Raw genomic sequence first — 13,139 nt, 5'->3', positions numbered from 1 at the left:
TTTTTTAAATATTAAAAGGATAACAGAATACTGTGGCCAATTTTATACCAGTAAATTTGACCAACTTAGATAATGTGTACAGTGTCTTTGAAAGAAAAACCTTCAAGAATAAGTGGGAAACTCCAACAAACTTACATCTTTTAAAGAAGTTGAAGCCAGATATGATGGCACATTCTGTAATCCCAGCATCTTGGGACACAGAGGCAAGAAGATAGTAAGTTCAAGCCCAAACTTGAATGACTTGGTGAGACCCTGCCTAAAATTAAAAAGGACTGGGATGGTGCTCAATGTGAAGACCAGGGTAGCTTAGGGGCTATATCTTCAGTGCTACAAAAATTAAAAATGAATATATAAATAAGTTGAAGTTATAATTAAAGAGAACTTGAAATTTGATTAGCTTTACTGGTAAATTCCACCAAACATCTTAAAGGAAAACATTTCAGAAAATGAAAGTGGAAGGAAAATTTCCCGACTCCATTGTATGACCACAATCAGATACCAGAACCAAAGACATTGATATTATAAGAAAACCAGTATCCCTCAAAAATACAAAAATTATAAACAAAAATCTGGCAAATCAAATCTAAGAATAACATATTAGATGATTGGTCATAACCAAGTGAAATCTATCCTAGGAAAGCTGAGTTGGAATCACATTAAAAATCAGTGTCAAGCTGGAGATGTAACTCCATGACCAAATGCCAATCCCTAACTCCTCCCTGTCCTCATCTCTCTAAAATTAATATCTATGCTATCAATAAATTAGAAAAGCAAACTATGTAATTATCTCAAGATAATCATATAAGAAAAAGGAAATGGAAGGAAGGTACTAAAATAAAAGAGCTCAGTAGTAAGGAAAAGAATAGGAGAAGATAGCAAAATCTGAAGGTTTGTGAATATACGTGTTGTACCTAGCAGGAGAATAATTAGAGGAAGCCCCAAGAAAATGGTTCAGAGAAAAGATTAGGCATTTGGACAAATAAAAATTTAGGATCATTGGAAAGCTAAAGTTAACAAGATAATTATAAAAAGAGAGCATTTTTGTTTGGACATCACTTATTATTACTTGTGGTTTTATTTAGAAAATTTAATCATCTCTATCTACCTTTCATTGAGAGTCTAATATACATTTTGTAAAGTCTAGAAAGAGATAACTCATGAAAAGAATAAATGGCAAAGAGATAAACAGAAAAGGTTCAGCTTTACTAGAAATTCATCTTGACTAGAGAATAAACAAGAAAATGTACACTTTATATTTAAAATTAGCTAGATTCATTTTCTTTATGATAAAAACCAGTGCTGTGATCACATTCTGGTAGGCTGACTGGCTGGAAGACAGTGAGTTCAGGCTCTGCATTCCATTACATCCTTGATGGCAGGGCTGGCTGAAAACAGTGAGCCCATGCTGTGTTCCAACTCCATAATATCCCAGGGGGTGGACTAATTGAAAAACACTGAATTTGCAATCCGGGCTTCCTCCATTGCATCCCAGAGGATAGACCAGCTGGAAGAGTGTAAGACCGTGTAAGACTGACAGGAACCCCAGGACCCAGCACACGCATCTCTGGAGGACGAAGAAATCATTGAGGCCAGTAACATGGAAGTGTCTAAAGCAGCAGCAAGGAGACAGCAGTTGAACTCTGGAGAACTCCTCATAAAGAAGACTAGTCCTAGCCCCTACATCAAGAGGTGAAATCTGCTCCATACCCAGCACATCTCTGGATTGCAAAACCAACATTCTCACAGAACTGTAAACACCAGAAAAAGAAACTGAACATAGATGCTTCTGCAAGCCCATCAGCTGCCATTGGGGACTGGTAGACAGTGCCAGCTGGATGAATCAGGCAGCAAAATTCCTGTGTGTATGCCGCCATCAGGGGAGTCTCAGAAGCTCCAATCACACCCCACTGCCTCCTTGGAAACCTAGGTTAGGAGAAATCCAGGTACCTGATCCATTTCCCTACACCTTGGATGGGCAGCCAATGGGGAAAGTGCCTTGTATCCCACAACCAGCCTATCTAGAGAACCCAGGAAAGTGTCAAGACAAAGGAGCAACAGGCAATCTCAGACCTACAGCCCACATAAAACAAGTTTAGGAGACATAGAAATGGAAGAAACTAGAAGTTACACACTGAAATTTCTGCAAGAATAGCAACTAAAGTAAAGAAACAACTTCATCAGGCTGTAAAAGTAATCAGATTAGAAATAATATCTCAGATAAAAGAAGAAATCACAAACACAATGAAAGAAATGCTGAACATATCTTTAAAAATAGAGATAAAGAAGAAGAGCAGAGCAAAATAAAGGAACTTTGAAAGAATTAATGCAGGAAACAGATTTAAAGACATATCCAGAAGATTAAAAACACCACTAAAAGCTGGCAAAACTACTCGAAAGAAACAAGATAGACTTTCAGACTTGGAAGACAGGATTGCAGCTAGTAATCATCAAAGAAAAAAATCTCTTAAAAATCACAAGAAACCAAGAAATAACAATTCAATAGCTGCAAGATGGCACAAGGAAAGCAATTTAAGAATGACAGTTGTCAGGAAAAAGCAACACTAATGACATAAAGGGACTTTTTACAAAAGGAATTACGGAAAACTTCCCAAGCATGGGAAAAGTACCTGACATACAGATAAATGAGGGATATAGGACTCCAACCATCCATAACCAAAATAAATCTACATTGACATAATGATCAAGATCCCAGAAATTCAGCACAAGAACAGAATATTAAAGGCTGTTAGAGAAAAGAAACAGATCACCTGTAAAGGAAAGTCCATCACAAGCATAACAGACTTCTCAACACAAACCATCAAGTCAAGAAGAGCTATTTAAGAGTATTTCAAAGCTTGAAGGAAAACAACTTGTAACTCAGATTGATGTACTCTGCAAAACTTATCTTTCAAAATAATATCTTTCAACTTTATCTTGCAAAATAATACTTCCATGACAAAGAATAACTGAAGTAAATCATGCCACCAAACCAATCCTACAAAGAGTACTAAAGTATATTCTTGAGAGAGAGAAAAATGACCACAGTCCCAGGAACAGCAGCAAAGTGGAATCACTGAGAGGAGCCAACAGAGGGGAAAGTAGGAGCCAACAGAAGGAAAAAAGAGGAACCAGTACATGTTGGTTATCACCGTTAATGTAAATGGCCTTAATTCACAATAAGAAGAAAGCTGGGCAGAGTGAATTGGGAGACAGGATCCATCAGTATGCTTTATACAAGAAATACATTTGACTCAAAAGAAAATTCATAGACTGAAGGTTGAAGGAGACAAGACAATACTCCATGCACTGGGGACCCAGAAAAAAGCAGGGGTATCTTGCCTATCAGTCACAGAATGGATAAGAAAAATATGATTATTTTTATACAATGGGAAGCTACCTCAGTGATAAGGATACTCTTGAGGCTCTTATTGGTAAATTGATGCAACTTGAAATCATGCTTATGTGTGAAATTGTTTGGACTCAAATGGGTGAAAATTGTGTTGTCTCTCTTGCATTAAAAAACTGAATGGAGTTAGTACGATCCACAGTATATACTGTGAAAGTGAAAGGGGAGGAAACATCCAAAACAGGGAAGATGGTGACCATTGTTAATTTCTAATTAACTTGTTTTGAATTCCTGTATCATTTTCATTGTTTTATTTTATTTGGTTTTATTCTGTTTTGTTTTGTTTGATTCTATTATGCCTGATGGTCTGGGAAGTTATTTTGAAGATAACTAGATACATTATGTTAGCCATTATTGATTTCCTATTGTCTTGCTTTGAAATCCTATACTGCTTTCATTTTTTAAATTAGTTTTATTCTTTGTTGTTTGATTTTATTATATGTGATGCTATGGGCAGCTGTTTTGAATATAGCAGTAGGCATTATGGTAGCCATTGTTGATTTCCTGATATCTTGTTTTGAAGTCCTGTATTACTTTCATTGTTTTGTTTTGAGTAACTCTTTATTTTGTTGGTTTTACTTTCTTTAAAATAAAATTTAAAAAAGATCCAGTGTTGGTAAGATTGTAGTGACATTAGTATAAATATATATATTATTAGCACTATTATGATTGTTACTGTCCCTTTTTTGGGGAAGCAGTTATTCATATAAATCAAAAGTTGCCAGAATACTCACATACCTAGTAATGGTATCACTGACAATTTATGCTAAGCCAGTAATTTAAAAGAAACTATATACATAAGGCAATTCCTTGTAAAATTTTGTATGATATCTAGAATTTGAAAGCAGCGTAAATGTTCCATTGAAATGGAGTTTCAAATGTTAAGTAAATTATGGTACCTCAGTTGAAATGATTATATATAGAAAATATATACAATATTCAATTGAAGAAAATAAAAAAATTAATTATTACCTTTTGAAATCAAATGCATAGTTTTCCATATTTTAAATATAATCTAGAAGAGAACTTAGAAAAATAACAGTGTGCTTCATTGATGTGGCTGGTTATGATGATATTTTATTATTTTAAATTATTTCTCTATAATATTTTGACACTGTATACCAATTAAAAATGGAATATTTGTTGGAAGAGTTTTAAACAATTAAAAAGAGAATCTACTTTGAGAGCTGATGAAATGAAAGCATATTATAAGAAAGGTATGTCTATTAAGTTTCAACAAGACAACAGTGCATGCCTTTTTCCAGGAAGAAAAGAAATCCAAAATGTATTGGATTGTTAACTACGTCAGTCTTTCAGCTTTGATATAATTTTTAAAAGACACTTAAATTGTCAAAACTTGAAGGGCCAAAAAATCTTCCAGAGAGCAAGACACATTGGTGGAGAAAAAAAAAAAAAAAAAAAATGGATTGCCTGTTCCTTGATCTAAAATCAAAAGTGAACTCTGTCCAGAATGAATTTCTTGACTGTATATACGTGAAGAATTTGTTAGTAAGAGGAGTTGTTAAAACTGTTATTACACAAATAACCCCTTCCCATTTAAACCAGAAAAATGGAATCTAAAAACTTAAGATAATATGTTGATATAACATCAAGATCAACCTAGAAAAAAACTGAACATTTTTAATTGAAAAAGTTGAAAACATCTTCAGTAATATATATATTTCTGCACTTTTAAAATTGTCAAGAAGTATGTCACTCAGTTAAAATAGAAAACACCATGACAGAAAACGTTCATGAAAATTTGATTGAAGCATTTAAGTAACTCTAGTGTTAGTTGTATATGTCTTAAGTAACCAGAACATGTTAGAAAGTTAGATTTTGCTATCAGCTAAAGGATTGTGCTTTATAAATGCCAGTGCATTAGATTTCCTTTTATGATATTGAAATCATAATTAGAAGAATTTTGTTAGATTTTTGTCTAAATATCATAAAATTGCAGTGGTGTAAGTAGTGTTCTTTGTCTAGGTGAAGACTACCAGATCTATGGGAAAATCTTTCCTTTAGTTTTAGGGGACTCAGAAATCTCAGAAGCACATATGAAATATCTGTGTATGTGTGTCGACTTTGAGGAGGGAACAGTGAGAATTTAGTATGTAGGCCCAAGCAAACTATTTAAATGTCCACATGATGAATAAAAATAGACTAACCTTCCTCCCAAAACTAATTTTGTTACAATTCCAGGAATGCTTTGCCTGCATGAAAAATTTCAGATCCATCTTCCTTGTATCACAGGTTTTGTTGGATTTAAGGATTGCAAAACAAAGATTGAAAGGTTATGCAAACAATTATTTCCCCAAAGAATTACTAAGTCATATATTTATTAAAATTTGTGGCGTTAAATCTTAGGGGAGGTTTTAGTCTTACTAATGTAGCTTAGATAGGCCAGGAAAAAATGAGTGCTTAACTTCAGCTTCTGCCATCAAATTACTTGAACATAGTCTGGGGAGACCTACCCTTGAGGCCCTCTGCCAGATACTGGAGACCACTAAGGATTGACTTAATGGTTACTGTAATTTTCTCTGTTTTATTTAATTTAAATAAGGAAATCCTAATTTTAAGGGACATCTAAGAGCTAATCTATTTTGCTTATTTTCCAGATGAGGATTTAAGGCTAAGACAAGAAAAAAATGTGGCTGGTGAGTCTAAGTACTGGTTACTAGGGAATCAGAGGACACTTAATATTTGAAAAAGCAAGAAATGAGCAGACTGCTATTGGTCAATCAGCTGGATACTTTTCCTCCCTTCTTAAATTCTTGTTTTTTCTAATTATGTCTTCTAATAAAGAACTTCCTAAACTGATGGTTTTATTTTATTCCATCAAAAAGAAAGCCATGTCATGTAGAATTGAGAACACTTAATTTGATTTGTTGTGTTGATTTGTAAACAAAGAGGAAAATGAACTAGTGGATTTATCAGACGTGTGTATTTGCTAAACAGCTCTACCAGCATCTAAACTCAAAAGTGAACAAAGTAATCTGAACAAAGTAAATGAACAAATGAATCTACCAACTTGTTTGAATATACAGAGAGGAACTGTGTAGTATAGAGCTCCGGTCACAAGGCCTGGATTAAAACCTTGAATATAGTGCCTAATACTTTTGGCAAAAACCTTAACTACTTTATGCTTTACAATCTTTTTTTTTTTTTTTTTTTTTTTTTGTCTTTTCCCTTTTTATCGGTACCAGGGATCGAACCCACAACTGCCTGCTTGCAAGGCAGGCACTTATGCCGCTGAGCTAAATCCCCAGCCCCTTCACAATCTTTTTTATGTCAGTACAGTGCAGTAGTACTTACAGTAACTGGGATTATTTTAAATTAGCAAATAGGTATGAATCTTTAGCATAGATCTTTAAACAGTGTTAAAATTGTATTATACCAGGAATTGGTGTATGGGATACCATGCACAATATTTCTCCATTAAGAATTCTTGGAGTCTAATCCTGGGAATGGACAAAAATCAAAGTGATATGTAGTTCAAACTGTGAAAATCACTTAGAATGTTAGAGGAATTTTGGTTCAGAAAACTCAACCTAGTTAATTAAGTATGCCAGAGAATGGTTCCATGGCAAAATAACTTTTTCCAAAATCAAATCACATGCATTGTCTCGATTGCCTTTATTCTGTTTGGTTCTGTTGTATTTTACTACCTTCAAAATAAAAAACAATCAAATGACTAATAAATCATAGACCCAAAATTTAAACTCATCCTTGCTTTAGAGTCCATGCTTTTGTTCCCAAAAGCAATATTAATTCCTTACTCCTTGACTTCATCCATTCCAATGTAAAGAAATAAAACAAAATATGATAGTTGCCCCTTTTGATTGCCCTGATGGTGCTTTAAATTTTTAGTTGTGTTTTATCTTCACAAATGCATAGAATGACTAAAATAGTAAAATACTGATTATCTTCTATGAGTAGTTCATTGTCTTATTTTCTGGACTGATACCTATGCTTTGTCTTCTGAACATTAATTCCTATAGCTTTACTATAAAAGTAATAATGTAACCATGTGTGTTTTATTTGAGAAGAAAGCATTTATAGATATTCTGCAGAAATAATTGTATGTGTATAATTGCTAGATTACTTAGTGTAAATTCCTGAACGTGTGTGTGTGTGTGTGTGTGTGTGTGTGTGTGTGTGTATTTGAGTCAGGGTCTTACTATGCCGTTCAAGCTGGCTTTTTGTAGCCCAAGCTGGTCTCCAGTTCACAATGTTCCTCCTGCCTCTACCTCCCAAGTGCTGGGATTACAGGAGTGTGCCACCATGCCCGGCTTGAACACACTTTTGAAATCAATTTAGTATGAGTACTTTGTATGGATTTAAAGATAGCAATAGTAATGTAATCTGCCCATTAATTTCCAGAGTTATGTTTTGCATAAATGTATGGCTGTTTCTAGAAGGGTAATACATCCCTTTACCTACCTGTATGTTGTCAGCTTTTAAGAATCAAAGCTGATTAAACATTGCTGGCGTGCTCTATAACTTTCCTTTTCAAAGCTGGGATGTGTTCTCTTCTGGGAAATCTATACTTGAGTTGTTACAAACATTGCCACTATAGACTGTGTAGCATATTTACATAAGGCTTTGTGTTTCCAGTACTTTGTAATCATTGCCTTTTAATCTGTTGACTATCCATATGAGGTAGGTAGTTCTTTCAAGCCTCCAAGTCTCCTGCAGGGGAATTTTGGTGCCAGAAGAAGTATTATGATTGGCACAGACTTTTCTTAATTTCCCAGAGGCCAGACACCTGGAGAGGCTTTTCCACAGGCCCAGGTACATGTCACATGGGACTACCTTCTCTTTCCATCTTAGTGTAAGATCCAGTGACTTTGTGCACCATTAGTTATAATGCCGCAGTAACTGTGTCAATCTGTCTTAAACCCACAAAGAAAGAATACGTTTTAGAATATTCTTAGAGAATCCATTGATCTTGTACTTTCTATGCAGTACATTTCCACTGATGACACCTCTGTGACACCAACAATATGGTACTTTTCATTCAGTTTTAACTTTTATTTCTCCTTGATTACAAAATAAGCATCCAGAGTATCTGTCTTACGATTTTGTAAGGTATTCAAGTAGACAAAATATACATTGATATTCCTAGTGATTAAGTTGTTAATAATAAGCATCAATCATAATATAATGCTAGCAGACATGTGTTTTATGCTTATTGTGTAACAGGCACTGTGATATACTAGATATACTTTCTCATCCTTGTAGCAATGTTGTGAAGTAGAAACTACGATTTGTTTTACAAAGAAGAAAGCGAAGGCTAGTAGATTGCCTACAGTGAAGGAGTTTATAGAAAACCAGAGTTGGAATTTAATCCTAGTTCTTTTGGCACCAAAGTTAGTTCTTCAATCACTATATAATAATTCCGCTTGATGGGGAAGGTAAAAAATATGTTATTAAAGTGATGGGACATCAGGTAGCTACGGAATGCGAGGTAGGCTAGACTAAAAAGTCAAAACAGAACTGCAAAATCATGTAAAAGAATTGTTTTTATCAGTATCATACTTGAGTTGAATCTTTTTACCTTTCTATGTACCTGTCATGACTTGAAATGAATGAAAAATATTGAGTGTCAGCATTTTTATTGATAATTTCTTGGAAAAGGGACTGAGTTTCATTCGTCTTGTAATTGCACATAATAATGCTTAAAACTTTAAATGGAATTATTGGCGCTTTAAAGTAGCTAGAAAATTCTCACGAAAATATATTTTTAGTCATCTTTTCTCACAGAAAGAAATTTCTACAAAAGACAGTGGCTTGCCCAAATAAAACTTATACAAAAATAGATTTTTAGTAAAAATTTAAGAAATACGTGACATAATTTTATGGGTATGGATAATACAATAGTCAAGCTCAAGAGTGTGATTTTTTTTTTTTGTCTTTCTGTGTTTTGGCCTATGATAAAACTCAAATTTAAAATTAAACCCTAGAAAGAAGAATAGAAATGACCTTATTTTATATTAGTTAATCATTTGAGTAATAACTTTATAAAGAAACAACCTGTAAAGATCATGGTGCTTTAAGTATATTTGCTCAGTGTGTGCTCACTATGTCTCCTTCTAGTGTAAGTAATGAGTTTCCTATTTTAAACATTCAAAATATATTTTGCAGTTTCAACTGTCTAGTTAAGTTAATGCTGGTATCATTGTACTCATAATTAGTTTTCCTGTTTTTTACAGTTTTTTAAAGAAACATTAATTCCTTACATTACAAAATAATTCTTCTACTTTTGGAAACTATAGTGGAGTTCATGTGTAAAGTCACCAAAGAAGTCTTTGTGTTGTAGTTTTTCTGTTTATTTAATGGCTATGTAGTATGAAATATCTGGTTAACATTTTCAATTTTTATACAAATATTTATTCAAGAATTTTAATTCTTTTGAGCTGATTCTAGCATTTTTTGGGAATTAAACTATTTTTTCAAAAAATAATTTATTGTTACTGTTCTCTTAAAAGAATTAGTAGGACTTTGCTTGAAAAAGAAACACAGGTATGTGATAGAACATTCAAAGAAATGATAATTTTTTTAGCCCTTAATACATTGTTCATCGTAAGACTGTATGTTCTGAATATATTTTTCCTATAATTCATTTGTAGATGCACTATAAAATGATTGCTGTACATAAATAGATAATTATTTGTACACCTTTAAGAAAAATATGTCTATTATTAATCACATGCAAAAAGGAAAATACTAACATGAATACAATATAATTCTAATGTAAAATGGTTAAGTACTTTGATCTCTATAGAGTTACTGAGTTTTGTGTGAGAAAAAGTCATAAAGCTTCAGCTTTAGGAATTAGATGCAATGACTCCTGTAGATTTAGTATTTTCTTTGAAGTTTTTCTATACTTACAAATGTCTTTCTTACAATTGATTATGAGTTGTGTGGCTATATTACATAGTAATTAAAGAATAATGCATTGTTGAAGTAAAGGGACTAGGTTTATATTTCCTGTAATATGTAATGATGCTTTCAAAATTGTATAAAATATTATAAGATTTTTCACTACTTTGAAAATTATGTGTTTCTAGTATAAACTATAGAAAGTAAAATTTAATCTGCCTAAAGAGAGAATGGGAGCATCTTAAGTATTTTAATTTAAAATTTAAGGTGCTAATTCTTGTGTTTTTGTTTTCTAATTTTAGGTTTTAGTATAAAGGCAGTGCCATTCCAGAATGCCATCTTGAATGTAAAAGAACTTGGAGGTATACCATTTGAAATTCTTTCTCTCAGTCACTTTACTTATTTGGTATTTGTGTATTGAATGTAATTAAAACATTGTAGTAATTTATTCTAGGTGATTCATTTTTACCTTTTTTCTTGATAATGTATTTCCTGGAAATGCTTCCTTTTCTTAATGTTTTAAAAGCTGTTGAAGTGTTCTTGACTAATATCAACCATGTTTTTTCTTTTGTATGGGTCAAAGGGTTACACTAATGGTAATTGATGTACTGTATTCAGTGGTTGTAGTTGTTCAAAATATGTATTCTTGAGTGAAGAATATGAAGAGAATTTTAATGTAATTATTGAAAAATAAAGTACACAAAGAAATGAATTGTATTTATATTGCAAATTTTATTGTTTTTAATCCTTTTAAATGTATTTGTAACAATAATCTTTGCAAGTGGGCTCTTTGCTTACCAAGGATAAGAATAGGCTGTACCCCAAAGCATGCGTCACTCAGTCTTTCACATTATTCTCTGGAACTTTTTTTGGTTAGGCTTTATATCAATCAAGATCTTAACTCATATAAATAAACAAAGAATTAAGTCAATTCAGTGAGCCTACTTGATTCTCTTATGGTACAGGAAAATTACATACTGTATATTATACTGTACTCAGGAATTCAATATAATATTGATGAGCTTAAAGATATAGAAGTTGTTTCTCTCCCATTTCTTTCATCACTTTATGATATTGACTTTCCTCCATGTTGTTTGTTTTTTCCTTCTTCAAGGACATTCTGACATTGACCTGTTTTTATCTTCAAATTAAAACACCAGCTTTATGCCATTTTAACAGTGTTTGGTACCTTTTTATTTTTCTCCAATAAATAATGGCTGATCTTTTTAGGTTTCTTTTTCAGAGTACTTGTTTAGGACAGATATACTTTTGTTGGTCAATTTCATAGCTATCTGGCATATAGAAATGAAGTTAAATGTAGCAAAATAAATCTAGATTTTTCCTTTAAGTTAATTTTGGTTTTTATTATTCTAACACCAAAAATTATACAATAAAAATATTCTTATAATAACTTTACATAATATTTTTAAAATGCTGTTTTATTAGATTAAATATTTTCATACTGCTTTGTTTTTTGGTAGCTATTTTCTCCTCACTGTCAATAATATTATTTCTAGATAATTTGAAGTCAGAGAACATACTGTAAAAATCTGTAGACTCAAACTGTATCATTTGAGAATTCTGTTGATTTTAAATGTGATTGGTACTTAATGAGTATTTTATTGTTAGGGTAGGCATTCAGCTTTTATCGATTATTCAGTAGGTAAGGTAAACTGTTGATTAATGACAATACATTTATTATAGTGATATTTATTTGGATGACCAAATAGTGAATATACCTGTACAGTTCCAAATGTGAATTCTTACAACAATGTATTAAAGCCTTGATTGTTTGATTAATGATAATATATTTATTATAGGTGATATTTATTTGGATGACCAAATAGTGAATATATCTGTATAGTTCCAAATGTGAATACTTACAACAATGTATTAAAGCATTGACTGTATGCCAGTACAGTGAAAGATAAGTTGGAGGACAAAGCATGTGTAGTATGGGGATAGATCTGTTCCAAAGCAAGGTTTTACTTGGTGGAAAGAACTGTTCCCCAACAATGAATGAAGTGGAAATTATTTTAAAGAGGATATAGTAGAGGAGGCTGGGGATTTAGCTCAGCGGCATAAGTGCCTGCCTTGCAAGCAGGCAGTCGTGAGTTCGATCCCCGGTACTGATAAAAAGGAAAAAGACCAAAAAAAAAAAAAAAAGAGGATATAGTAGTGGTTATTGGTAATGTTCCAGTTCATACCTGTTTTGTGATGAGACTGAGAGTCATAGTTAAAACACAGAGCTTCAGAGACAGGGCAGCTATTGTTAGATCCAGAGTAATGATACATGGTTTTGTGCATACATTAGTATTATCCTTCTGAATTTTAACAGTTCTATTTCAGTGCGAGAATATCTCAAGGAAAGGTAACTTTCACAATAGAATCTAATTATGTATCCTTAAAGGCATGCTAAGAGGCAAGCAACGAAAGTAGTTAATTCTTGGATGGTTGATTCACTAATTCACTTACTGAATCTTTTTTTTAACTTAATACTAAATTATGGTTTACAACAACACGTAAAAAACTATGCTAACATATACAAAGAACGTGTAAATACAAAGCATTTGTAGGATTTAAAACATATTATAAAATACTGAGAGTTTAGGGAGAATTATGACCTATTGAAATCAAATTGTCTGAAAGCTGCGTGCCTGAGAATTTTTAAGTTCAGGAAGAATTAAGTGATTTAGATGATTGTGTGAAGTTGCACAGATAAATAACAATGCAGAGTTCCTGAAAGGATAGGTTAATTGGAGTTAGATTATCAGTGCAGTGAAAAATCTAAATTAAAAGGAAACATTTAATATAGATGATGAAGGTAGAGCTAGAACAGTGACCAAGT

General features: G+C 32.6%; 1 protein-coding gene across 4 annotated transcripts in view; it reads left to right on the top strand.

The window, feature by feature from the left end:
* The window catches only part of Arl15 (ADP ribosylation factor like GTPase 15), a 431,626-nt gene that overhangs the window by 147,341 nt on the left and 271,146 nt on the right, over positions 1 to 13,139 (top strand). For 3 of the 4 annotated variants that reach the window (XM_063258140.1, XM_013152886.3, XM_063258141.1), the window contains one exon: positions 10,594 to 10,653. The exons of the other annotated variant lie outside the window; for it this stretch is intronic. In XM_063258140.1, coding sequence (XP_063114210.1) covers positions 10,594 to 10,653 — 60 coding nt within the window. The remainder of the gene's footprint in view (positions 1 to 10,593; positions 10,654 to 13,139) is intronic. 4 annotated transcript variants of the gene reach the window in all.

The sequence above is a fragment of the Cavia porcellus genome, unplaced genomic scaffold, assembly GCF_034190915.1.
Source record: "Cavia porcellus strain 051 isolate PalLab524CR breed Dunkin Hartley unplaced genomic scaffold, mCavPor4.1 scaffold_11, whole genome shotgun sequence".
NCBI lineage: Eukaryota > Metazoa > Chordata > Mammalia > Rodentia > Caviidae > Cavia > Cavia porcellus.
Note: the sequence above shows the minus strand (reverse complement) of the source record. Positions and strands in the feature narration are given on the sequence as shown.